At 46.2% G+C, this 24,731-nt stretch overlaps 1 protein-coding gene across 1 annotated transcript; it reads left to right on the forward strand.

Annotated features, from left to right (window-relative positions):
• The first annotated feature begins 21,780 nt into the window (after nt 1–21,780).
• LOC107287968 (cytochrome c oxidase subunit 5B, mitochondrial) lies at nt 21,781–24,485 on the forward strand. The gene is made up of 4 exons (XM_015816537.1): nt 21,781–21,925; nt 22,482–22,552; nt 23,071–23,170; nt 24,260–24,485. Exons 1-4 carry the CDS (start codon nt 21,829–21,831, stop codon nt 24,367–24,369), a joined length of 378 nt encoding a protein of 125 aa, XP_015672023.1. The 5' UTR covers nt 21,781–21,828; the 3' UTR covers nt 24,370–24,485.
• Nucleotides 24,486–24,731: the final 246 nt, after the last annotated feature.

Below are 24,731 nucleotides of genomic sequence, written 5' to 3' on the forward strand. Positions count from 1 at the left end.
CTTGTTTGTGCAGACCGGTTGCTAGCATGCCATGGCCCAGTACTGGTCCATGGACCGGGGGTTGGGGACCCCTGTTTTAATGTCATTTTTCACAACAGTGTGAATAGCGGGAGGGATGGAGGGATGGAGAGAGGAAGGAAGGAAGGAAGGAAGGAAGGAAGGAAGGAAGGAAGGAAGGAAGGAAGGAAGGAAGGAAGGAAGGAAGGAAGGAAGGAAGGAAGGAAGGAAGGAAAGAAAGAAAGAAAGAAAGAAAGAAAGAAAGAAAGAAAGAAAGAAAGAAAGAAAGAAAGAAAAAGAGGAAGGAAGAAAAAAGGGGGAGGAAGAAAGGAAGGAAAGAAGGAAAGAAGGGGAAAAAAAGGGGAAAGAAGGAAGGAAGGAAGGAAGGAAGGAAGGAAGGAAGGAAAAAGGGGAAAGAAGGAAGGAAAGAAGGAAGGAAGGAAGGAAAAGAGGAAGGAAGGAAGGAAGGAAAAAGGGGGAGGAAGAAAGGAAGGAAGGAAAGAAGGAAAGAAGGAAGGAAAAAGGGGAAAGAAGGAAGGAAAGAAGGAAGGAAGGAAGGAAAAAGGGAGGAAGGAAGGGTCAAGTGAAAGCAAGAAGAAAGGGTTAATTACCAAATGGCACGATTGGTCATGCTTTAATATAAAAAGTGACTTTATTAAAAATAAAAAAAGGCTCAGTTCTTGTTAAGGCCTCTTCTTCTGGCACTCCCTATAGAATGATTTACTGACCAGCTGCCACCCAGGCAATTCCCACCTGAACCTCTAAGCCTCCTGTACAATTTATTTTCCTTATTCATTCTACCCAGCTTTATCGGCACTTCCAATCAGAAGCAACTGCCCTGGGTTTCCGAGCCCCCTTTCCAAGGATCAGCTGAGCTCCAGAAATAATGAGAGAGAAAGTGAATTGGACTTTCTTGCCTGAAGCCCAGGAAATGTGGAACTTAATAAAAATCCTGTTACCATCCAAAGGAGCAGGAGAGAGAGGGGGCGACAGGCAGGAACAGTCAGATAGGATGAAATAGCAGCCCTCCGGGTACCGCGCAGGCATTCATAATATCATTCTGTGTACTTCAGACCTTCAGGTCTTTTATGGACAAAGCGAAGGACTTTTTGGTAAAACACGCTAAGCAATATAGTACAGGGAGTCCTCTACTTACGACCACAGTTAAGCCCCAAATTTTTGTCGCTAAGTAAGACAGTTGTTAAGTGAATAGTGCAGCTGTTAAATGACTAACACGGTTGTTAAAATGAATATTGTTTCCCCTTTGACTGCTTGTCACAGGGGCGCAACACGGGGATCGCGTGACCCCGTGAAGCGGCAGCCGTCATAAATAGGAGCCAGTTGTCAAGCGTTGGAACTCTGATCACGTGACCATTGAGGATGCTGCAACGGTCGTTAAGTGTGAAAAATGGTCATAGGTCGCTTTTTTTTCAGTGGGGCTGTAACTTGGGACGGTCACTAAATGAACCGCTGTAAGTCGAGGACTACCTGTAAGTGCTTCTCGAGGGCTCTGGAATTATCTCCCCATCTTTTTCAGTAAAAGGGGTAGCTTAGCAACCACCCAACTTTGCACGGGAGAAGCTGGTGAGAAAGCTCCGGGTCGATTCAGACATTCTAACATTCCTGCACAAAATTCGTGCACCTTGGAGTTAAAGGGGCGTTGATGGGGCACCAGCCTTGAGCAGCCTCGGGCACTTATTCACACGTTTCCTTCCTGTCACTCAGCTCGTGTCTGGGTTTTAAGATGCCGCCTCTCCACGGGTAGACGCAAGTTGGCCAGCTGTCCAGCCAATAAAAATAAACACCTGGATCTGAAGGGGGATTAATTTAATGGCTACTGAAGGAGAATAAGCAGGGAGGGAGTCGTTCTCTTTTACTAACTTCCTGCAGCCCTCTTCTTACAGATGTCCTCTCCAGAGCAGGCCTATCATCAGCTTACACTCTGTTGATGAAAGCCCAGATGCGCTGGGCAGGCCACGTCGTAAGGATGCCAGACCATCGCATCCCTAAACGGCTCTTCTATGGTGAGCTGTCTCAAGGAAAGCGATCGCACGGGGGACAAAAGAAGCGATACAAAGACACGCTGAAAGCATCTCTCAAGTCCCTGGATATCGACACCATCTCTTGGGAATCTTTGGCGCATGATCGACCGACATGGCGTACCCTGGTTTACCAGGGGTGCCAGACATATGAACACAGGAGGACAATCTTGGCACAAGAGAAGCGAGCACTCCGTAAAGCCAGAGCTGCAAATGCTGAAGCATCAGTGTCCACATTTCTCTGTTCAGTATGTGGCAGAACATTCCGTGCTAACATCGGTCTCATCAGCCATCTACGGACACACCGCTGATGGCCCACAATCCACAAGATGTCAAGGTCTTCATCGAAAATCGATGGACGAATAACAATTTTTTTTTAAACTAATGCTCTTTAACTAGTTGTGCTCTTGCACAGAATGTCATGAAAGTATGAATGCACCTGGTGAGCAAGGGACTCGTCTTTTGAGGGAGAGCCGAGAGCTACAATGTTGTTTAAAAGTTTGTGAAGCCTTCTCGTTGATCTAAACCAGATAAAGGGAACCCAGTTCAGCAAATGAATTTTTCCTGGAGGCCGGGGCTGGGGTGGGGGCTATTGGATCTTGGGGGGGGAGCCTTCCAGGGGCAGGGCCTTCAACAGAAAACAGATACTTCTAAGGACAATCAGATGGCAATGTTTAATACCCATCAAATGGGGCCGTATGACTTCACCGTTGGTAGTTAGCCTCTGAGTTTTACATGTCACAGGCATGGAACCTGTAGCCTCGGGCTCTGACCATAAGTGTCACACTGATGCCACTTTCTTCTCTGCCAGAGATATGGGAGCAGGCACACTCGAGAAGAAACATGAGAGAACAGCCTTTTTGCTCATCAAACTTGCCCCTTGTTTTTAAATCTGGAATCTACTGAGATGCAAGCTGTTACAGCACCGCACATGTGAAAACAGTCGAAGAGTTAAGCCAAAGTCACCATTATTTTACAACTTTCTACGGGGACACCCCCCAAGAGCCTCTTCAAATGTTGATGGCGACCTTGCCTCAACCAAAATCGCACAGAGAGGAGAAGGGGCTCCTACGGAGGAGCTGAAGAGGAGGAGAACCCCATGTCTTGGACCTCTGAGATCTTCCAGTCCACCCATTCCCTACTGGTCCTCTCTGGGCAGCTGCAGAGCGCTCTTACACCTACCTCTGAGAATCAAGCAATGAAGCATCGTTTTCTTCGCTGGACTCCCCAGCGCTGGACCACTTCAAGAAGAGCAGCTCGCTGCCCAGGCTTCTTTCCAGCTCGCTGTCCTCTCGTATCTGCTCTCTAAAAAGGGCAAAGCCACCAGAGGGGGACAGGATGAAACGGGGCTGAGCACAGGATGTTCCTGCTCTGACAACTGATGGAAATTGCAGCCATTTTTGCTTTGCTTTTAACACGCTTTTTCGTCTATTTAGAAATCAGGTGTAGAAGGGGGGTTGGGGTGAATGCTTGAGCTCAGCTAGCCATAATAATAATGCTGCTCCGTGGGAACTCAAGGACACAAACTGATAACAATTTGGCAGGCTGGGGAGAAAGCCCGGGCTTCAGGCTAATTGGAGAATGTGATTAATGACTGCTTCATGGAGGTGGGAATTGCATTTTGCTACTTTGTATCTGGGGGAAGGGAATCTAGTTTTGGGTTCAACTATGTAGTGCCCATACTTTGTTTCCTGAATAAAATGCTCTTTGAGGAAGAATTCTTGCCTTGAAGTTCTTTTGATGGGTTTCATCTATCGGAACCATGAGGGGAAAGGAACAGGGGCCAGTAATCGGGCAGCTAACCCAAACTGAAAGACCTCCTTTTCCCAGACCAGGGGTAGGCAACCTTGGCTCTTTTATGACTCGTGGACTTCAACTCCCAGAATTCCTGAGCCAGCCATGCTGAGGGGAAAGGGAGAGGTTTCCAAGCTGAGCCGTGCTGGCTCAGGAATTCTGGGAGTTGAAGTCCACGAGTCACAAAAGAGCCAAGGTTCCTACTCCTGGACTAGGAGGCTCACCGCTTAGAACAGGAGGACGTAGGACAGGGGTAGGCAACCTTGGCTCTTTTATGACTTGTGGACTTCAACTCCCAGAATTCCTGAGCCAGCCATGCTGCGGGGAAAGGGAGAGGTTTCCAAGCTGAGCCATGCTGGTTCAGGAATTCTGGGAGTTGAAGTCCACGAGTCATAAAAGGGCCAAGGTGGCCTACCCCTGTCCCAGACAGAAATCAGGCTCAACTACATACAGTACCATATTGGTCGTTTAGTCTGACCCCCAGATCAATGCAGAATCCACTAGATCTGCTTGACAAATGATCATTCAGCCTTCCTAGGAAGACCCTTCCCGAGACAGCCTATTGCACTGGCCAACGGCTTGTAGAGTCAGGAAGGGCTAGGGTTACAAGAAGGTCAGCAACTGGACTATTCCCCATCGGAAGTACTGGGGAAGCTACGGATTTCCTGAAATAATTAAGGCCAAGCCTTCTATAACTGCTTGCGGTGCTGTGAAATAGCGAGGGGGAGATTTGTTTTATTCATAACAGGTGAGCCTGCATGTACCTATTTACAAAGAAAGCACCTGCAGCATCTTTTATCAGGTTGAAAACCATCTGTTACGAGAGAGGTCCAGCCCAACCTTCAACAGGTCATTTAAAATTGGGGAGTCAAGTGTGGTGCTGGCTGGGTTCACCTACTACAGTAAGTTGAGGTTTATTCAAGTCCCATTTCACCCTGATCAGTTAAATAAGCCATACTATTGACTTGACTCTTACGAATCATTAAGCTGGGCCCAACACACGTGGGATGCATTTGCACAGCACGCTCCACTGGCTCAGGTGAAGATCCTTCTCTTAACAGCTTCAATTGCACAATCCTTTACACCGAGTTGTTCCTCTGATGCTCCTGGGCCAACCCAGATCCTGCCTGCTGTGTCGATGTATTGCATGGTGGATAAACCCAATCAGCAGAAGGATGATTGACTTAAAGACTTCAAACCCTCTCAGGCCAAATTGGTGAGTGACTGTGGGGTAGAGACTTGGGCAAACTTGCTGATTCGAATTTCAAATTCAGAATAGAGCTGGGAGGGACCTTGGAGGTCTTCTAGACCAGGGGTCTTCCAACTTGGCCCTTTGATGACTTGTGGACTTCAACTCCCAGAATTCCTCTGAAGTCCACAAGTCATCAAAGGGCCAAGTTGGAAGACCCCTGCTTTAGGCTCACTATAAAACTTCCAATGCCTGATATTGAGGAGTTACAAACCACAATTTAAACTGGCAAACCTAGCTTGCAAATGGCAATCACATGATCCCTGAGACACCGCAACTGTCGTAAGTAAATGCTGGTTGCCAGGCTCCTGAATTTTGATCATGTGACCATGGGGATGTTGCTCTGGCTGTAAATGTGAGGATCGGTGATAAGTCACTTCAAACAGTTGCTAAACGAATAGTCCTAAGTCCTAAGTCAAGGGCTACTTGTATTGACATCTTCCCAACCCCAACATATGCTGAGATCAAAATGGATGCCCCCAGATTTCTGTCTGGTGAGAAATATTGTATTTATTAATGGACTTAAATACTATTGCCTCATGCAGACTTGTGGCGCCTTAGCCAAACCCACAACAAATCAACCACAAAAACAGTTAAAAGCAACCCCCCCCCCAGAATGACTGAGCCACAATTAAAACATTCCCAGTAATGACACAACCAAACTGCTTACTGTTCAGTAGCTATAAAAGGGCAATTCATCCTCAATAACCATAAATATCATGTCGCACCAGTGACAATGGCACACAACCAAAGTGGAAACTTAATCCTGTTTAGCAAGCAGCTTAACCTACTCCATTCCAGTGTTTCCATAAATTCATCCCAAATGAATTTATTGCTTTGTAGCAAGGAGAAACTAGAAGGATGGCTGACTCACAAAGAGCAGGAACACAAATTAAGTTCCTTTCAGCTCAAGAGATGTTGCTGAGGATGAAGAGGAAGGACGACGTGGAAGAGAGATGGAAAGAAAGTCAGCAAAAGTAAGGCAAGAATGAGTGAGGTTGGGATTTTCCACTGCTTCTCCAGGATGTGTTTTGGATTTTCCAGCCCATCCAGGTACTAACTCCAATCTTTTTGGGAGAAGTCAGTCAAACTCATCTTATTGTAGCCACACCTTGTAACTTTCTAGGAATAGTGCTCCCTAAGCAGAGGGTTGGACTGGAAGACCTCCAAGGTCCCTTCCAACTCTGTTATTCTATTCTATTCTATTCTATTCTATTCTATTCTATTCTATTATTTTCTATTCCATTTTCTATTCCATTTTCTATTCTATTCTATTCTATTCCATTTTCTATTCTATTCTATTCCATTTTCTATTCCATTTTCTATTCTATTCTATTCTATTCCATTTTCTATTCTATTCTATTCCATTTTCTATTCCATTTTCTATTCCATTTTCTATTCCATTTTCTATTCTATTCTATTCTATTTTATTCTATTCTATTCTATTCCATTCTCTATTCCTATTCTATTCATTCCCATTCCCATTCTTATTCTATTTCCGTTCTATTTTCTATTCTATTCTATTCTATTCTATTCTATTCTATTCTATTCATTCTATTCTATTCTGTTGTTATTCTATTCTTTTTCTTTTCTATTCTTTTCTATTCTATTCTATTCTATTCTATTCTATTCTATTCTATTCTATTCTATTCTATTCTATTCTATTCCTACTTAACTAGTATACCACAAACAGCTGTAGGCTTTATCACAGTATTTTCCAGTAAGGTAATTTCCAGAGGTATGGACTTCAACTCCCAGGATCCCCCAGCCAGCAAGTTCCCTGCTAAGAATTCTGGGCGTTGAACCCCCACTTCTGGAAGATGCCTTGAGTTCTCGAGATCTGCCCAACTGCCACAGAGATATATTCCCCCCCCCCTTGTGGGCCCACCTCTCCTCCATTTAACAGAATAAACAGCAGAGTAACAGAGCTGGACGGGACCTTGGAGGTCTTCTAGTCCAACCCCCTGCTCAGGCAGAAGACATGCTGGCCAAACGGTTGTCCAATCTCTTCTTGAAAACCTCCCAGGGATGGAGGACCCCCCCAAGGTTCCTCCTCCTGCTTCCTTATGTCGACTTTTCCCCCTTCAGGAAATGAGTAAGCGGCCTTTCCTTACGCTGCTGTGTCCCCATCATCAGGTTTGCAAATGAAACGTTCAATTTTACCTTTTCTCTTCAAGGAGCTTGTCCAGGCTGTTCAGGTAACTTTCCGGTCTTGGCGATGGGCACTAAAAGCAGAAGCAAGGGGGAGACAGATTACAGGGAGGCTGGGAGGAGCCCCCAAACCTGGGACTCAATCATCAAGAGTTCCGCTCGTCACCTGGCTTATTGCCAAGGCTCAAGCAGTCCCCCCACACACTGCCAGCCCTAGCCATGCCCCTCCACACAGCCGTGAAGTCTGCAAACCATGCGCGGCGGTGGTGTGGGAACCCTTGTCTCTCTCTCCTGAAGGCCCAGATATGGTGGCATCTCAAGGAGATGGCTGGCTCGTTCAGAAAAAGCCTGCAGATGGCAACAGAGGCTGCCCTGGACATAAGCTCCTCCGTACGCTAGGACCCTCTAGGGCAGACATGTCAAACCCAAGGCCCAGGGGCCGGATGCGGCCCGCGAAGTGGTTTCATGTGGGCCGCAAAGCCATCCTGGAAACAGTGAGGGAACGGCCCCCGTTGCCTTGGCCCTGGCCCAGGCCGGCCGGGAGCCAATGTACAATTTTGTGGTGGCCATCTATGCTGAAATGCATTCAGTCTTAGCTCCACAAGGCTGTCTGGAAACAGCGAGGAACCAGAAGAACCTTGAGCAGCAGCTTTGAGGAAGTGGGGCTGGGCTTGGTGCCACGGGTGCTCAAGGGCCAGGCTGGGCATTTGACCTCTGCTGCCCAGGACTCCGGGCAACCCGCACCACCATCCAGTCCCCCCCCGCATGGCCTGAGAGGAACAGTGAGGCTCCTCTAGTGGACCATGCCTTGGCACTTGCCCCGGTCCCACCCCCTTCTGCCAGAGACCCTCAGATCTGTCCCACTCCTGCCCAGGCCCCCATAGGCACCCTTGACGCGAACGATGTAGAGCTGGCTACACCCACCCAGTAGGCCACACCCACTCCATCCACGCCCACTCAGTAGGCCGCACCCACCCTGGCCACATCCACTAGGCCCCCTGAGGGCAACCACAATGCTGATGCGGCCCTCAATGAAATTGAGTTTGACACCCCTGCTCTAGAGCAGGGTTACTCCACCATGGCCGTTTGAAGATGCGTGGACTTCAACTCCCAGAATTCCCCAGCCAAGCTGAAGGAGGTTCAACACCAGCTCACGGGGTACCCACCATGCTCATGTCCACACTGCTGCAGCTGGACTCCTCCATGTGGAGGAGGTCTCTGAGGGGCACAAGGCTGCTGTCGTCCATATCTTCCTCCTCCTCCTCCTCCGAGTCCACCGTGAATCCTCCAGGATCTCCTAAAGCCTCCTCAGAGGAGGCGGAGGAGCTGCTCCTGGAGGAATTCCCAGAGGGGGGCAGCAGTAGATGGAGCGGGGGAGACGAAGAGGGACCTTCCACCCTTGGAGACCCACCAGCCTCCTCCGTGACGTCTGCCACTTCCTGGGAGCTTCCGGGTTCCGAGGGCCCAGGGACGGGGCTGAGGGGAGGCGACTCGTCATTGTACAGAAATGCAATTTGCCTCAGCGGCCAGTCCGGAAGGAACATCCCCTCGTCCTCCTTCCGGGGGGACCCGGGGTTGCTCCGTCCACGGCAGCCCTCGTCTCTTCCCAGGGCGTCGGCTGGAGGGGCAGCATCTTCCTGCTCCAGTTCCTTTGTGGACTCTGGAGAAAAGGAAAGAATGGTTAGCAGGAGGCCAGGCACTAACCAGAGATACAGAAGGCGGAACCGAGGACTCAGTCCGGGTTTCTAAGTCGCACGGCTTTCCTTCGGATTCTCCCCCAAAACAAAAACAAAACCAGCCCTAGGAAACATTAGACGCGTTTGGCACACACGCCTGACCGAAAGTCGGTCTCTCCTGGGAGGGTGAGAGGAAACGCCTCCTTCTGGATCCCCCAAACAGCCCCTCCCCTCAGCTGCACGGCTCTGAGGGGAAAACAGGGAGTCCTCGACTTACGTCCACAACTGGGCCTAAACTTTCTGTGGTTCAGGGAGACATTTGTTCAGTGGGCGTAGCCCCATTTTACGACCTTTCTTGCCACAGTTGTTAAGTGAATCACTAAGTTGGTAGCACGGCTGTTAAGTGAATCTGGATTTCCCCATTGACTTTGCCTGTCAGAAGGTCGCAAAAGGGGATACACGCGACCCCCCGGGACGCTGCGACCGTCGTAAATACGAGTCAGTTGCCGAGCGTCTGAATTTGGATCACGTGACCGTGGGGATGCCGCGACAGCCAAGAGGGTGAAAAATAGCCCTCAGTCGCTTTCCTCAGTGCCACCGTTAACTCTGAACGGTCGCTAAATGAGTTGTCGTAAGTCGAGGACTCCCTGTAAAGGGTCCCCAATTGGGGAGAGAGAGCTTGAACTCCATCCTTGGAGACCCACCAAGCACTTCAGGGCCGTCCGGCGTTTCCTGAGAGCTTCCGGGCTCGGACAGCGGTCCAGGCCCAGGGCTGGGAGGAGGAGGCGGTTCTTCCTTGAACAGAAACGATGGAGGTGACCAATCTGGAGGGAAGATGTCCTCGTCCTCTTCCAGGGGAGACTTGGAGTCGCTCCATTCACGGGAGCCTTCCCCTCTTCCCGGGGTCTCGGCGGGGGGAGCAGGGTCTCCTTTCTTGGATTTCTTTCGGGGGCGCCTGCCAAGGCCCGTTACCCACTGCTGGCCGGAAACTGCTGCAGAGGAGATGCGTTTTGGGTGAAGCACCTCTGGAGAGGGCTGGTGCTTCTGAAGCTTCTTCTGCATCCGTCGCAGGAAATCCCGAGACTCTGGAGAAAAGGGAGGAGATATGACCGGGAGGCCAGACATGCTACACCAGGGGTAGATTGGTCTGTGGACCGGCACTGGGCCGCAGCATGCCAGCAACCGGGCCGCGCAAACAAGCGAAGCCCCATCCACGGCACGCAGGCAGCGGGTGAAACCACATCATCTCCGGTCCGCGGAAATCCCTTTCTCCACAGAACCGGTCCCTGGTGCCCGAAACGTTGGGGGACGCAGTGCCACACTGCGTGGAGGCCAATCAAAGCTCCAGAATCAGAACTGAGTGCTTAATCCAGGTTTCTATTTAGAACGGCTTTCATTCTGATTCTCCTTAGGAAAAAAAAATCCTCTCTAAGAAATATTAAATGCGTTTGGCAGGCCTGCTATTACAGAGAGAAAGTCCATCTCTTTGGAGCATGAATGCTTCACACTAGATCTCCAAAATGGCCCCTCCCCAGGAATAAGAAACACGCTAAAACCCCGATAATAAGGCTTTGAATTTCCTGCAATAAAACCAAGAAATCAGACTGGCTCTTTCTGGGGCCAATTCCAAAGGAGAAAGAGCTTCCGTGAACCCCGTCTACCTTCTCACTCCCAGATAGGCGGAAATGACTTACTGCCAAAAAGTGGCAGAAGAGAGGCTGAAAGGAACCTCCTTTGGGCCTCCAAAATGCCATCATCTCCTCTCCCCAAAGCTCTACAAATAGCAATACCACTTAGACTTATATACCGCTTCACAGTGCTTTACGGCCCTCTCCAAGCGCTTTACAGAGTCAACATGTTCCCCCCAACAATCTGGGTCCTCATTTTATCGACCTCAGAAGGATGGAAGGCTGAGTCAACTTTGAGGGTGTCAGGACTGAACTGCTGGCAGTGGGCAGAGTTGGCCTGCAACAACTGCATTCTAACCACGGCTCTTCGCTGCTCCCATCTTTGCTACTATCCCTTTGCTCTTGTCCCAAAGGGCAACTGGACTTTCTTGTTTTTCCTTTAAAATGTTTCACTTCTCATCCAAGAAGCTTCTTCAGTTCTGAATTGAAAAAAGCTTCTTGGAGGAGAAGCAAAACGTCGTCAAAGACAAAAAAAATCAAGAAAGTCCAGTTGCCTTTTGGAAAAAACCACCTTTGGGACCACCGTGACCTGGATGATTGGGAACCACCTTTGGGACCACCGTGACCTGGATGATTTGCTCTTGAAACTGTTCCCCAAATACTTTCATCGTCCTTTTTTCAAAACCCATTTCCCCAAGTAACCCTGGCCGTCGTTTCCAAGTCTCTCCACAATACCTGAGCCTAAGTAACGTGTTGTAACTGCACGTTATTTCTCCACATGATTTCTGCCTTAATATTCTTAATGCTCTCTCTCTTCCCTCCGTCACGGAGCAACGGCACTAGAGAGTAAGAGGGTAAAAGGACACAGCGAAAGAGATCTGATCCTTTGCTTCTTCTTCCTTGGGTAAGTCTGTAATCTCGTCCAGGTGCTCAGGGTGAACACAGGTCTGCATCCCACGGGGTGCAAAATATTTGGCCCTCTTCTCAACCTAGAGTAGCTCAGGGCTGACAGCCCACACACGTCAGGCAGAATCGGAAGGCTGACACGGGCGCTTTAGGAGATAAAAAGGCCATCTCCGCAAGATAAACAGTATGAAAAACAGCTTGTGCCATTTTGCTCCAGCAGATCTGAAATTCTAAGGATAGAGCTGTCTTTTGGAGAAGAAATCCTCCAGCCTAACTTTCATTCAATTGTACTTGAATTTGGGGGAGGGGGGGGGAGAGAGAAATGCTAAGGTCAAATGACATTTTAGAGCAAAGACTGCCCTCCAGTGGATCTCATCTGTTGCAAGCATCCTAAAGAGGGAGTCTAGTTTTGCAAATCAGATTAACACCTGGACACAACCCTGTTAGCTACATGTTTTCTAGGATTTAAATACTGCCGTGCCCATAATAGCGTCCCTTTCAACTTGTTACTATTTCTAGTTCCTACAGTCACTTGAGCATGCAATGTTCCTGACAGATCTTATTTTGGTGATATTCAGATCAACCCTGGGTAGTACAGCGGTGTGTTCTGTAGATGAGAAACTGATCTAAAACAGCTCGTCAGAAACAAATTATTTTAAGAAGCAGATTTTTCTTTGAAAGTCTAATTTCCTGCATGTACAAATCTACATGTTCATTTTCTGGGTGGGAGCTGCTCTCAAATGGGGGGGGGGGGTGCGGGGCAGGCTAAATCACAATGATTAGCCTTTACATAAAAATCTTTCGGTACTGAGAGCCCTTTGGATTATTTTATTACATTTATTACGCATAGGTGGCATTTTATAAACCCGGGGTGACAAGTGCAGAAGCTACATGTCATTCTCTTGACCCCTTCCTGTGGCTTACAAATTACACTGCCAATTTTCGGGGACAAATGGTTTAAAATTGAAGATTATTTCCCATTAATTTCCTGCCCAAAACATTAGGGAATTTTGGTAAACCTATGATGCTCAACAGGGCTATAGAGTGCTTTAAACCTTTGATTCCCCCCAAAGTAGGAGCTTTGCATCCTGCCTGCTTCAAGCACCTTTTTACAATCACATCTAAAATGTAGCACTCAACACATTTGCTTCATTAGGAACCCTGTCCCTTTGCCCCAATAATATAAAGCAGAGGTACCCAACCTTTTGGGGACCAGGGACCGGTTTCATGGAGAAAAGTTTTTCCGTGGACTGGAGGGTGCGTGGTTTTGTGTGCTGCCTGCATCTCACGGATGGGGCTTTGCTTGTTTGTGCAGACCGGTTGTTGACAAGCCGCGGCCCGGTACTGGTCCATGGACCGGGGGTTGGGGACCCCTGATATAAAGTACAAGGAAACCAGGTCAAAAAGCCCAGTTGAGGTTAGGTCTACTTTAGCAACAACCATCCTAAAATCGGCCACAGGACAATGTCCCATCCCCCACCCACTCCAAAATCCTCAGAAATATATTTCAGAATATTATTACCATTTCTATGGGCTGAGAGTCTTTTGCGGACTTTAGATCTATCATTTCTCGAAGATCTGTGATTATCACCCTGCAAGACAATGGTAAGATTTAAAAAAGCTTATTTAATGACTGGACTCATGTAAACACAATCCTTACTCCAAGTTAACAAAGCACAGTCCCAGGGATATGAAAAATGCAAAGTACAAAGAAATAAATTCCAGAAAATCTGATGGCCTGATTCAAACACGCACACACAAAAAAAACCCATCTCACCTCCAACTATCCCAACCCTATATCAGTTGAGTGTGTCCGCCAACCCAGCCATTATTTATTCAAAGATATTTTAAAAAGGATAAATCTTGCACCTGTTGCTGCCTTAAGGCCTTGTGCTACCTTTAAATTTGTCTAGGATAAGGGGCCCCAAATCAAACTTATGACCAATGAAACCTCATCATACATCCCTTCATATGAAGGATCTTTCAGCCTGGAGCCAATCAACATGGGCACCTCACCTTTGACCAAGAGGACAAAGAAACTGAATCGTTTTTAATACCATACAGCAGGGGTCTTCAAACTTGGCCCTTTTATGACTTGTGGACTTCAACTCCCAGAATTCTGGGAGTTGAAGTCCACAAGTCATAAAAGGGCCAAGTTTGAAGACCCCTGTTCTTGATGGGTGTCCCCAGTCTTTTCACAACCATTTCGTTTCCAGCATGGTTCATCTACCAAGTCAATCAATATGGACCAGGAGTCTTCAAACTTTTGTGACTTGTGGATTTCAACTCGCAGAATTCCTCAGCCAGGCATTCTGGGAGTTGAAGTCCACAAGCCATAAAAGGGCCAAGTTTGAAGACCCCTGACATACAGTCTCACAATTCTACCAATGAATGTCTTTTGAGGCAGGCTTACACACAATTTATCTGCATACCAAGAGATGGTGAGTGGTTCGGAGGTCTGCTTGCCAGTTAAAACACTGAGGAAAGAAACCTGATCGATACCGCCTCGTACTAGAGAGAGAGCTTATGTTCTCTGCTCTCTTCTATTCTCCCAAACAAACCAATCCTGGCTTCACTGCTTACCCGCAATGCATCTGGAAACGACGGAGGACCCGTAAACGGCAAGGATAAGCTAGGGAAAGGCAGGACAGAGAAGGGCCTGCCAACTTTCAGTCGTTTCGTTTTGCGAAGCTGCTGGTACTTCTGCAGGCTGGACTGGAAGGTGAAGCTAAAGAGACCAGCTTTGGGTCTCCTCAAAGATGACAAAGGAATTTGGAACCAACGGATGTCTCGCCAGGTGTTGAACAACTCTCTGCTGAACGAAGTCATCTTGGATCGGGAAACCAAGTTAACTTTAGAGGGTTCTTTGGAAAGCGGGGTCTGACGCATCTTCTTTAAGGCATCCTTGGATGTCCCAGGTTGGCTATCCAATGCAGAGGACTTCCCCAAGTTTTGTTTGCTTGACTTTTTCATGAGTACGGCCAATCTCTCTTCCGGCTTGAACTTGGAAGGAGAAGCTCAAACTTGTTTCTCTTGGCTTGGAAACAGCTCCAAAGAGGTTACCTCTTCGCCTTGCCTACACGCGCTCTCTCTCTGCCCAGGAGGACAACACGGTGACCCTGTCAAAACAAACAAACAAAGCGATAAAACAGTAATTTATATTGTTCCAAGGCTGCTTGGAAGGCTTCCAGACATACAGAAAGAAAACAAATATACATGGATTTTTATGATAGTATGATTAATGATTGTAACTATAATTTTATAATGGATGATCTATTCACTTTGTTGTTGTCCACCGAGAGCTTATGCACCGGAGACAAATTCCTTGTGTGTCCAATACACTTGGCCAATAAAGTATTCTGCTCTGTTCTGCATTTTTTTTTATGACAAAGAGTAGAACTTCCCCAGGTTATCTGGTGTTTCCAGTTGAGAGTGTTAAGCACCCAGTCCTGTTACCATCTTTCTTCTGAACCAATTTTGCGTGGAAGAAGAGTTATTATTTCAGTGAATATAGCCACCTCAAATACGTGACTGTGAGTGGCTTACAACAATTAAAAACAATACAAAGAAACAGAATACAAAAAGCATATTAAACCATATTTAAAAAACACATAAACAGACATAAACTAGACAGATATGCTTCCACAGGATGCTTCCGTTACTCAATGGCTATGAATACTTTACTGTGAAGTATTGTAACAATAATTGTAATAAGAGAAGACAGTATCTGTAGCTCAAGGTTGAACTACGGAGTCCTTGGTGCTCTCGGAGTTTGATTGCTCCGAAGGTTCAATTGATACTGTCATGGCCACCATCTTGATTTTTTTTTCTTTTTTGGGCTACCCCCTGGGTTGTCAAACTAACTTCACCTACAGATTATCGAGACTCTGATGCTCAAGACAGGTTGAAACTCCACCTCATTATCACAACAGCTACACAAACACTGGGACCCACAAGGAGACTGTCCTGCTGCCGATAAACAGGGTCCGTTACCACCTTGAAATGTCCAAATTTGATTCTGTGAGGCTCCCTCACAACATTTACACTGTTTTAAGTCATCACATAAAATGTCAGCAAACCTTCAGAGAACTTTTCTTCCCAGATAATGGGCTACAACTGCAGCACTGTCTGAAACTCGCCGACTTGGTTCATTACCCTGTGCCGAGATGAGTTTTTAAAACGATGGTTGTTAAATAAATTGCAATTGGCTGAGTTCATGCATCACACTAAACCACAGTTTACAAACTGCAATGCTCAGTTTCATGCAACACATTAAGCCACAAGTAGAGGGTTTGGAAGCAAGAAGACACTTATTTTTACCACACCTAGAAATCTCCCCGATATCTGGATATCCCAAAAGAAATTCGCTTCAGGCTTGGCTTTTATTGGATGGTATACCCAGTAAAGTCGCTTGCTATATTTTCCGAAGGGATTTTATGAGGAATTTTCTGAAGAGCCAGAAAGAAATAAAAAAAAGCCCTCCATTCTAAAAATACATCTTGCTCAAAAGAGACGATATTCAATCTTATAATACATAGCCACAATCCACTTGTTCCTCCTTCTACCAAGAGAACGACACGGTGGCCCTTAAATAGCCTTAATGACCAAAAAAAAGTATTCAATATTGATAGTATTTTAATCCTGCTTTTCAACAACAACAACAAAAAGGTTCTTAAGGCACTCTACAAATCCATAGCAAAAATAAGCTGCTTCTGCTCTCAGACGTAACTCAGCGCTACACAGACACGGAGAGGGAAAGGAGAAACAGAAGAGCTACTTCAACCGCTCAAGCACCATACTTGCCCCTTTGTTACCTGAACCATGGTTTATGTGCAATTAAGCCACAGCAGAGAGCAGTTCTAAGTCAACCTTGGTAACCAGAGGGAACAGAAGAGATGGAGGCAGGCAGAGGCAGCTGATGACTCAACGGATGATAATCACACCATCTGCTAAATGACCATCTGCCTCTGCCACCCTTGATGGCATCATCTTTCTCTCGGCTGCAAACTGATGGACTAGCCGCCCCCTGACCTGGATAGCCCAACTGGCTAAATTGCAAAGCCGTATTGAAATGGAGGTAGTCCTCAACGTACAACAGCTTGTGACCCTTCAAAGTGACAATGGCACTGAAGTGACTTGTGACCATTTTTCACTCTTATGGCCGCTGCAGTCACGTGATCGAAATTCAGATGCTTTGGAAACTGACTCATATTTATGACGGTTGCAGTGTCCCCTGGGTCATGTGATCCCCTTTTGCCATCTTCTGACAAGCAAAGTCAACGGGGGAAGCCGGATTCATTTAACAGCCGTGTCGCTAACTTAACTGCAGTGATTCACTTAACAACTAGGGCGAGAAAGGTCCTCCAATGGGGCAAAATTCACTTAAATGTCTCACTTAACAACAGAGATATTGGGCTCCACTGTAGTCATAAGTCAAGGACTACCTGTAATATAGCTCCAAGCCCTGAAGAGTACAAAGCTTCCATTCTCATTGATCTGAGCTATGCTCCTGGAACAAATGCAACCACAAACCATCAAACTTAGTTTGATGTTTGTTTGAGGTGGCTAACTAGTTTGAAAGCAAACCCCACCTGCTCATCTTTTACTCTCCTATCAATGTATTCTCATTGTCTTTTTCATTGTTTATTGTTCCACTACTTTGCTGTTATGTTTACACTTTTCAATCAGTCTCCGTGTTTATTGTGAAGTTGACCATAGCAAGATAAGCAGCAAATAAATTTAACAAATAACTTTTAGGCTAGCTAGTCACTTGTGTAAACCTGGGACTATCATTAGTTTAAGGTTTGGATTCTCATTGCAGATAACTGGGCAGAAGAAATTGGGGAGCGAAGCACAGATACCTGTAAGTTGTGTCAGGCAAACACAGCCTTAAGATAGTGTAGGTCTTGGAAGGAGGGAGAGAGAAGAGATTAATTCCAGTGAGAAAACTAGAAAAGAAAAGAAAAAGTCTGGACTAATAAAACAGGTGCTTCACAAAAAGCCATTCTTGCTACTTTGGTGTCAGGATTGGCTGCATACACCTAAGCCAGCCCTTCTTAAAACTGAGCTATCCCCATTACCACTTTTCCTGGTCTCTAGTGATGTCATTAGTCCCGCAAAAAAACCCAGACTGTGGCTTTAGGCAAGATCCCAGATGGATCCTGGATTGACAAACAAACAACTTCCAATTGCTGCATTACTCCCAGGATACAAGGGGTTGGACTACTAGGGAATGGAAACGAGAGAAGCAACCTAGAACTAAGGAGAAATTTCCTAAAACAGTGAGAACAATTAACCAGTGGAACGGCTTGCCTTCAGATGTTGCGGGGGCTCCATCACTGGAGGCTTTTAAGAAGAGACTGGACAGCCACCTGTCTGGAATGGCATAGGGTTTCCTGCCTGAGCAGGGGGTTGGACTAGATGACCTCCAAGGTCCCTTCCCACTCTGTTATTGTGTTAAGACCTCCGAGGTCCTTTTCCAGTCCTGATTCTCTCTTCCATGGTCGCCCCAATGACCCCGCCCCAATTTAAGAGTCACTGACCTAAAGCTACTAATTACTGGCGCTTTAATTAATTACTGGCTGTGAATCGGGGCGGCAAAAGTCGGGGGCGGACCGTTCTGTACCTCCGCCGGTGGGCAGCTCGGCTCCTCCAACACGCTGGGCTACAACTTGGGTTCCCACAACGCCCTGACCCGCAATGGAGGCTGGGGGAGCGACCCCCCTTCCAAGGAAGAGCCACCTGGCGCTCTACCTGCCGGAGAAACGCCCCGACCGCTCGCTAACAGTCGCCGGCGTCTACCTGTTTCAAATGCCAACGCTCCTCGGGACATCCAATCGGATACCGGGAGTGACTCTTAGCCAGAAGGGAGCCAATCCCAGCCCGGCTGGGCGAGTTCCTCTCCCGCAAGTGGAGAGAAGAGGCGGGACGCAGCGGAGTTTCAGCCAATCGGCGGCCTCGGTGGGAGAAAAAAAACCCGCGCTTCGGAAAGTCAAGGCCGGCCACGTGCTCTTGGCCACCTTTGCAGGTGCTTCCTTTCACAGCTGTCCGGGCGCGTGGCCTTATGGGAAATGGAGTCCCATCTGGGCTACCTGTTCAAATAGGTTCCCCGTCTAAGTCAGAGTCTCTCAGACTTGGTAGCCTTAAGATGGATGGACTTCCAACTGCCAGAATGTGTACTTTCGAAGCGCTGATGTATCTAACCACACTTGGGCTAAATACAGTATTTTATTCTCTTCTGTTTTAGTCTCATACTCACCACTTAATTCTGTGTTGTTTTTTAAATGAACTTTTGTGCTTGCGTCGCTGTTTATTTTACAAAAGCTTAATCAGCTAAAAAGCTATCGTGTTAAAATTTACATGAAGATTTTTTGTAAATTTGCTTTAATTAAAATGTGTTTCATGGGTTGGCATTTTTTTAATACAAACGGACCAAATTCTCATTTCTGCAGAGCATAATCCCCACCCCCTATTTATCAGTGACAAACTATTATTGGAAATTGGAAAATGGAGGGTGGTAGCAGCTTTTCCAACTAACAAGTTTTATTAAAAGGCATAAGCTTTTGTGAGCCACAGCTCCCTTTATCAAAGTCATTCTACAGTATACATCTAATGATGTGAGCTGTACAAAAGCTTATGCCTTTTAATAAAAGTTAGTTGTTTGAAAAACCTGCTATCACATTCCTGGTTTTTTGTTTTTACAACTGCAGATTTAACACAGTTCTCCTACACTGTCTTATTGGAAATTTGTATTCCATTGCTACTGATCAGCAATATTTAGATTTAGCTTCTTTTAGAAAGTTGTGAGCAAGTCTAGCATTACTGCCAGAGTGATATGAAATATCCCTCTAACCATACTTTGAGCATCGGTAGACGTGTGAATGTTAACAAAACGCAGTATTTTAATCAATTTTACTTTATAGAATTATAAGATTCCATCCTTGTTTTATTTTATAGAATATAAGATGTAATTATTAAACAGCCATGGCAGTTTTTTAACCTTATCTTTACCCCCATGAAATCATTGGCTTTATTAAGGGGTGGGGACAGATCACATAAAATCATATCTGCTTTTATGGTTTGCATGACGTTGGCAAATATTAGCAGACATTATCAAACCATATTTAAGATGAAAATCAAAATAAACTGACAATAGCAGACAAAAGGAGTACAACTATACAATAATTAGAAACACGATATCTTTGACCAAACTGCTATCTTGTATACATTCCCCAAAAAAGAAGCAAATTAGAAATTGATTTGTTCAATTATTATGACCGCCCACCTCAGTCAATAATCATATATAATAAAGAAATTGGTTGCTCTTACCCAAAACAGCCACTTTGTTCCTAATGACATGTATAGAAAAAAAGTCATGTAACCACAGTTTGAAAACGTTTGCCTTTTCCTCGAAGAGAACCAAATTAAACAAAACTCCAAAGTTCAGTTAGCTGCCTTAAACAGGGATTTAAGTTTTTTTCTATAGCGCAAGCATGGCTGAAACGGTACAAGTACCCCTATAAGACAAAATATGGAAGAAAATGTAAAATTGACCAGATATACCAGAACATCTAAGTGTAATCCTACAGCATCCTTGTGAGTAGACTCAGTAACTGCCGTATAATTAACAGTTAACTGAATGGTCATTCCAGAATGAAAAGGACCAACTATGACAGTTCATCGGAATATTCTTTATTGGAATATTCTTTACTGGCCAAGTGTGATTGGACACACAGAGAATTTGTCTCTGGTGCATAAACTCTCAGTGTACATACATACAAACAACAAAATGATAAATCATCAATCATAAGATTCAATAATCATTCATAAGATACAAACAAGTGATAAATCATAAGATACCAATAGGAGAAGGTAGTAGGAAAGATGAGAAGGATAATGCAATACAGCCCTACTAGATGGGTAAATATTTTTAGGCCTAAGACAGTGCTGTGGGAATTAGGTATTTAGTAGAGTGATGGCATGGGGGGGGGGGAAAATGTCTTTATGTCTAGTTGTTTTGGCATGCAATGCCCTGTAGTAGCGTCCTGAGGGGAGAATTGAAAGTTTGTGTCCAGGATGTGAGGGGTCTGTAGATGTTTTCTCAGCGCTGTTTCTGGCTCGTGCAGTATACAGGTCCTTTATGGAAGATAGGTTGGTAGCAATTATTTCTGCGGTTCTAAGTATCCGAAGTATCCGTTGAAGTCTGCGTCTGTCCTGTTTGGTTGCTGTGCCATACCAGACTGTTATAGAGGTACAAAATGGAAGACTCAATAATTCTTCTGTAGAACTGTGTTAGCAACTCCTTGGGCAGTCTGAGCTTTCTGAGATATACAGTATATAATGGCTGGGAGAAGACATGAGAAAGGTGGGGTTATTTGCCTTTGTGTACATCAGTCAATCAGAATAGAGCTGGAAGAGATCTTGGAGGTCTTCTAATCCAACCCCTTTCTCAAGCAAGAAACTCTAGTCTACACCATTCCAGACAATCCCTTTTCAAAATCTTCCAGTGATGGAGCACCCAGAACTTCTGGAGGCAAGCCGTTCCACTGATTAATTGTTCTCACCGTCAGGAAATTCATTCGGGCTTGTTTCTTTAACACTTGCAACACTCCACACTTGCCCCAACAGGCCCTTTTGTTTACTTTCTGAATAGGCTAGCTTTTGCACATTAACAGAAATAGTTTTGGCTAAAAAGGAAAACATGGTGGTGTTTTTTTTTAAACTTAAGAAGGAGCCACGGATGTCATGCTAAAACGCTAACCCCCCCTTTATTAAAAAAAAGCTTTTTTTTTTCCCTTCTCCTTTCGCTCAGTCGTGTCCCATTCTCCAAAATCCTTGCAATTTTGCAGGTAACATTTCTTGAGGAAACCATAGCACAGTGTTTCTCAACCTTGACCGTTTTACGGCATGTGGACTTCAACTCCCAGAATTCCGCAGCCAGCAATGCTGGCTGTGGAATTCTGGGAGTTGAAGTCCACATGCCTTAAAATGGTCAAGGTTGAGAAACACTGCAGAAAACGAGGCTAAAGGAAAGAAAACGGAGAATAATCCGGGCGGGGGACCGAGGGGGAGGGCTATCCCAATTCAGAGGACCTCCAGAGGACCTCCAGAGGAGCGGGCAGCGCCAACTCTTTGCCCAAATAACGGGCATCTGACTTCGGGCAACCCGAACTCTCCACCTTTTCAAACTTTCCCGCCTTTTCCCAGGGCGCCCCGTGGGCGGGGCCGCCTTGACCACGCCCATCCGCCGTGTGCGGCGGCGCCGCACCGGAAAGGGCCGCGCGGCCATCTTTGGGCGAGAGGCGAGGAGGGGCACGTGACCAGAACTTCCTGCCCCGCAGAGGAGGAAGAGGCGTCTCTGAGGCGGCCGCAGCTTCTGAAGGGTTGTTATGGCGTCAAGGTTACTCCGGGTCTGCGGAGCCTGGCGGGCTCTCCGCGTGGGGCCGGGGCCTCTGGTCGCGGGGTCTCGCGGGGCAAGCACCGGAGGTGAGCTTTTCCCGGGCGGGCGGGCGGGCGGGCGGACGGGCGTTCCCTCCCAGGCTAAGACTACACTTCCCATCGTTCCCACCCGGGATGGGAGTGCCTGGAAGGCACGCGGGGCGGGCGGGCTTCAGGTTGTGCAAAAGGGGGTCTTGCTGAGGCTCCTTTTCGTGATTCAAAGCAAGGCAAAAATTATTACACTGGTTATAAAGGTGATGTGTCATCACAGGACTGTAGACTACCTAAAAATAATAAGAGTTTATGTCCATAAAGTCAAAAGTCTCAAGATAAAATGACACGTCGCCTATATAACGAATAGATAGATATTCCATGGTATTAAATCTATTTAAAAAATGCTAAAAGGTGCACCTTATAGTAAAATGGCAACAGCCACCCTCCATAATAAAAAATAACTGTAAACACCCAGCAATCTCACTGCTGTGCCATAATTACCAAACTATCTGTATTTTCCATCAAAAAGCTGATGGAAATTGCCTAAGGGGAATTTCTGACAAGAGGAGGAATCTTTCAGATTGCCTAATATTGTCCTTCTCTACCCCAGGTATGCCTACTGACGACGAACAGGCCACAGGAATGGAGAGGAAAGTTATGGATACTATAAGGAAAGGAGAGGTGAGCAAAACCAAGCACAGCAACACTTCTTTGAGCAATGAAACAGTTGACCATAAGCAACCTCGCTTCTTTCTTGGAGGGGCAGCGTTTTATCTACCTCGCTTGTCATCACTTACCTTCCAGACGTAATTAAGAGGGTCAGCTATTGAGCCTGCCCAAAGTAACATATCCTCCACCATAGCCCTATACATGAAGACAGATGATTTTGTCGATCAATGATGAACAAGACTTTTGACAGAGAACTCTAGATTGCTTCACAATCCAGTCTAAGCCATCATTCTTGTCTTGAAAGTAGTAGTTGGAAAGATTCAGTTAATCGTGGGCCTGGGGGCCTAGTTCTCCTAATGGCAGAATTGGATAATGAAAAGTTTGAGGATAAAAGTTATCAAAGGAGATTCGCTATCAATAACCTTAGAATTGGGCCTAAGGATGGTGCATTGCTACCTGATTTAAGGGCTTTAACTTTTCTCTCTCTCTCTCTCTCTCTCTCTCTCTCTCTCTCTCTCTGCTGGTTGTAGGATCCTTATGGAGTATATCCAACCAAACCATACGGGGGAACAAAAGACGACCCCCACCTTGTCCCCTCCTTGACAAACGTGAGGCTCGTGGGCTGCATCTGTAAGTGGCTCCTCAAGCGGTGGACTTGTTTCTTGAAGGGTCTGTGGTGCTCTCTGAGTTGGTTGTTTTCTTGCAGACGTTTCATTACCCACAATAGGAAGCATCAGTGCATCAGCGCCGATGATAGCTAACGTGGGTCATGAAACGTCCTCAAGAAAGCAACCAACTCATAGAGCATCAAGGACTCTTCAAATATTCTCCTTTATTGAGACCAGTTTCTTGAACAGTGTTTACCCCAAAAGACCATTGAGGGGAGGCATTTGAAGTCATGGTTGGAGAAAGAAGTATTGTTCTTGATGCAGAAAAAAAACCTCTTTTAAAACAGGGGTGTCAAACTCGCAATGTCACGTGACGTGTCACAACGTATCATGACTTTTTCTCCATTGCCGGCAATGGGGTGGGCGCGGTTTCGCTATGATGCATCCGGCAGTTTGACACCCGTTTTAGAAGGATGGGGAGCTCCCATCTCATTAGCTGAAATTTCTTTAGAAGTGCAAGCCCAGTGACATACAAACAGGGGCGTGCAAAGCATTTGAAGAGGACCCTCCAGGCAGAGTGCTGATGTAAACAAAGCATCTCTCCTCAAAAAGGCCACATCCTCTGGACCAGGGTTGAGGAGGATCTTAAAACCACTTTCCTCTCAGTAGGGTTGGGTCCAGATCCAAGGCAACAAGCTGCTTTGAAGCAAACGGGGCCATCCAGAGCGGTGTTATCCAGATGTGTGGACTTCGACTCTCAGAATTACACTGGCTCGGGAATTCTGGGAGTTGAAGTCCACGTATCTTAAAATGGGTGAGATTAAGACCTAGAGCATTCGTCTGCAAGGCCTCAAAAGCAGTTCCCCCTTACGCCAACATCACGTGACCATAGTTGTAGCCTGATCCCACAGAAAGACACCTTTGGATCAGGAAGTTGCCAAGCACTGTTAACAAAATTCCAAAGGGTTCAGAAGATTGCCCTTTTTTTTTAACTTGAAACAGCTAGGTTTTGCTTATTTGCTGCACATATAAGAGTCTTTGCTTGGGTAGTGTGTAAATTTTCCTAATGCCTCTGTAGCATTGTGATCACCTTGTTTCTGCCCTTTTGTAGGTGAGGAAGATGCCACTGAAACGTACTACTTTTGGCTTCACCAAGATAAGATGGAGCGCTGCCCTTCGTGTGGGGCCCATTTCAAACTGGTTCCCTGCGAGTTGCCGTGAAAGGCTGCAGAACCTGAATTCTTAACTTTTTGGGACACAGACTTGAGCCAGAAATCTGAAATAAGTTATGAGGTCCTGTATTTTCTGCCGTTTAATAAAGTCTTTTGACCCACCATGTAAAACGCGTCGTTTGCGTCCTGTGCTTGCAGTTCAAAATTGCATTGAAATTGAGAACTTTGAATTAAGAAAAATTGGCATTTGCCAGTTTCAAGGCAAGAAGCAGATTTGTTTCCCTGGAATTTTCTTCTGGAATTATGTGTACACGTGGACAGAAATGCTCATACAGAATCTCCCTCTCAGTGAATGTAAATATTAATGGCATTATGTTGGGGTTAGAAGCTTGCAGAAATCCTTTTAAGGGA

This window comes from Protobothrops mucrosquamatus, unplaced genomic scaffold (genome assembly GCF_001527695.2).
Source record: "Protobothrops mucrosquamatus isolate PMUCROS unplaced genomic scaffold, P.Mucros_1.0 scaffold462, whole genome shotgun sequence".
In the NCBI taxonomy this organism is placed as follows: Eukaryota; Metazoa; Chordata; class Lepidosauria; order Squamata; family Viperidae; genus Protobothrops; species Protobothrops mucrosquamatus.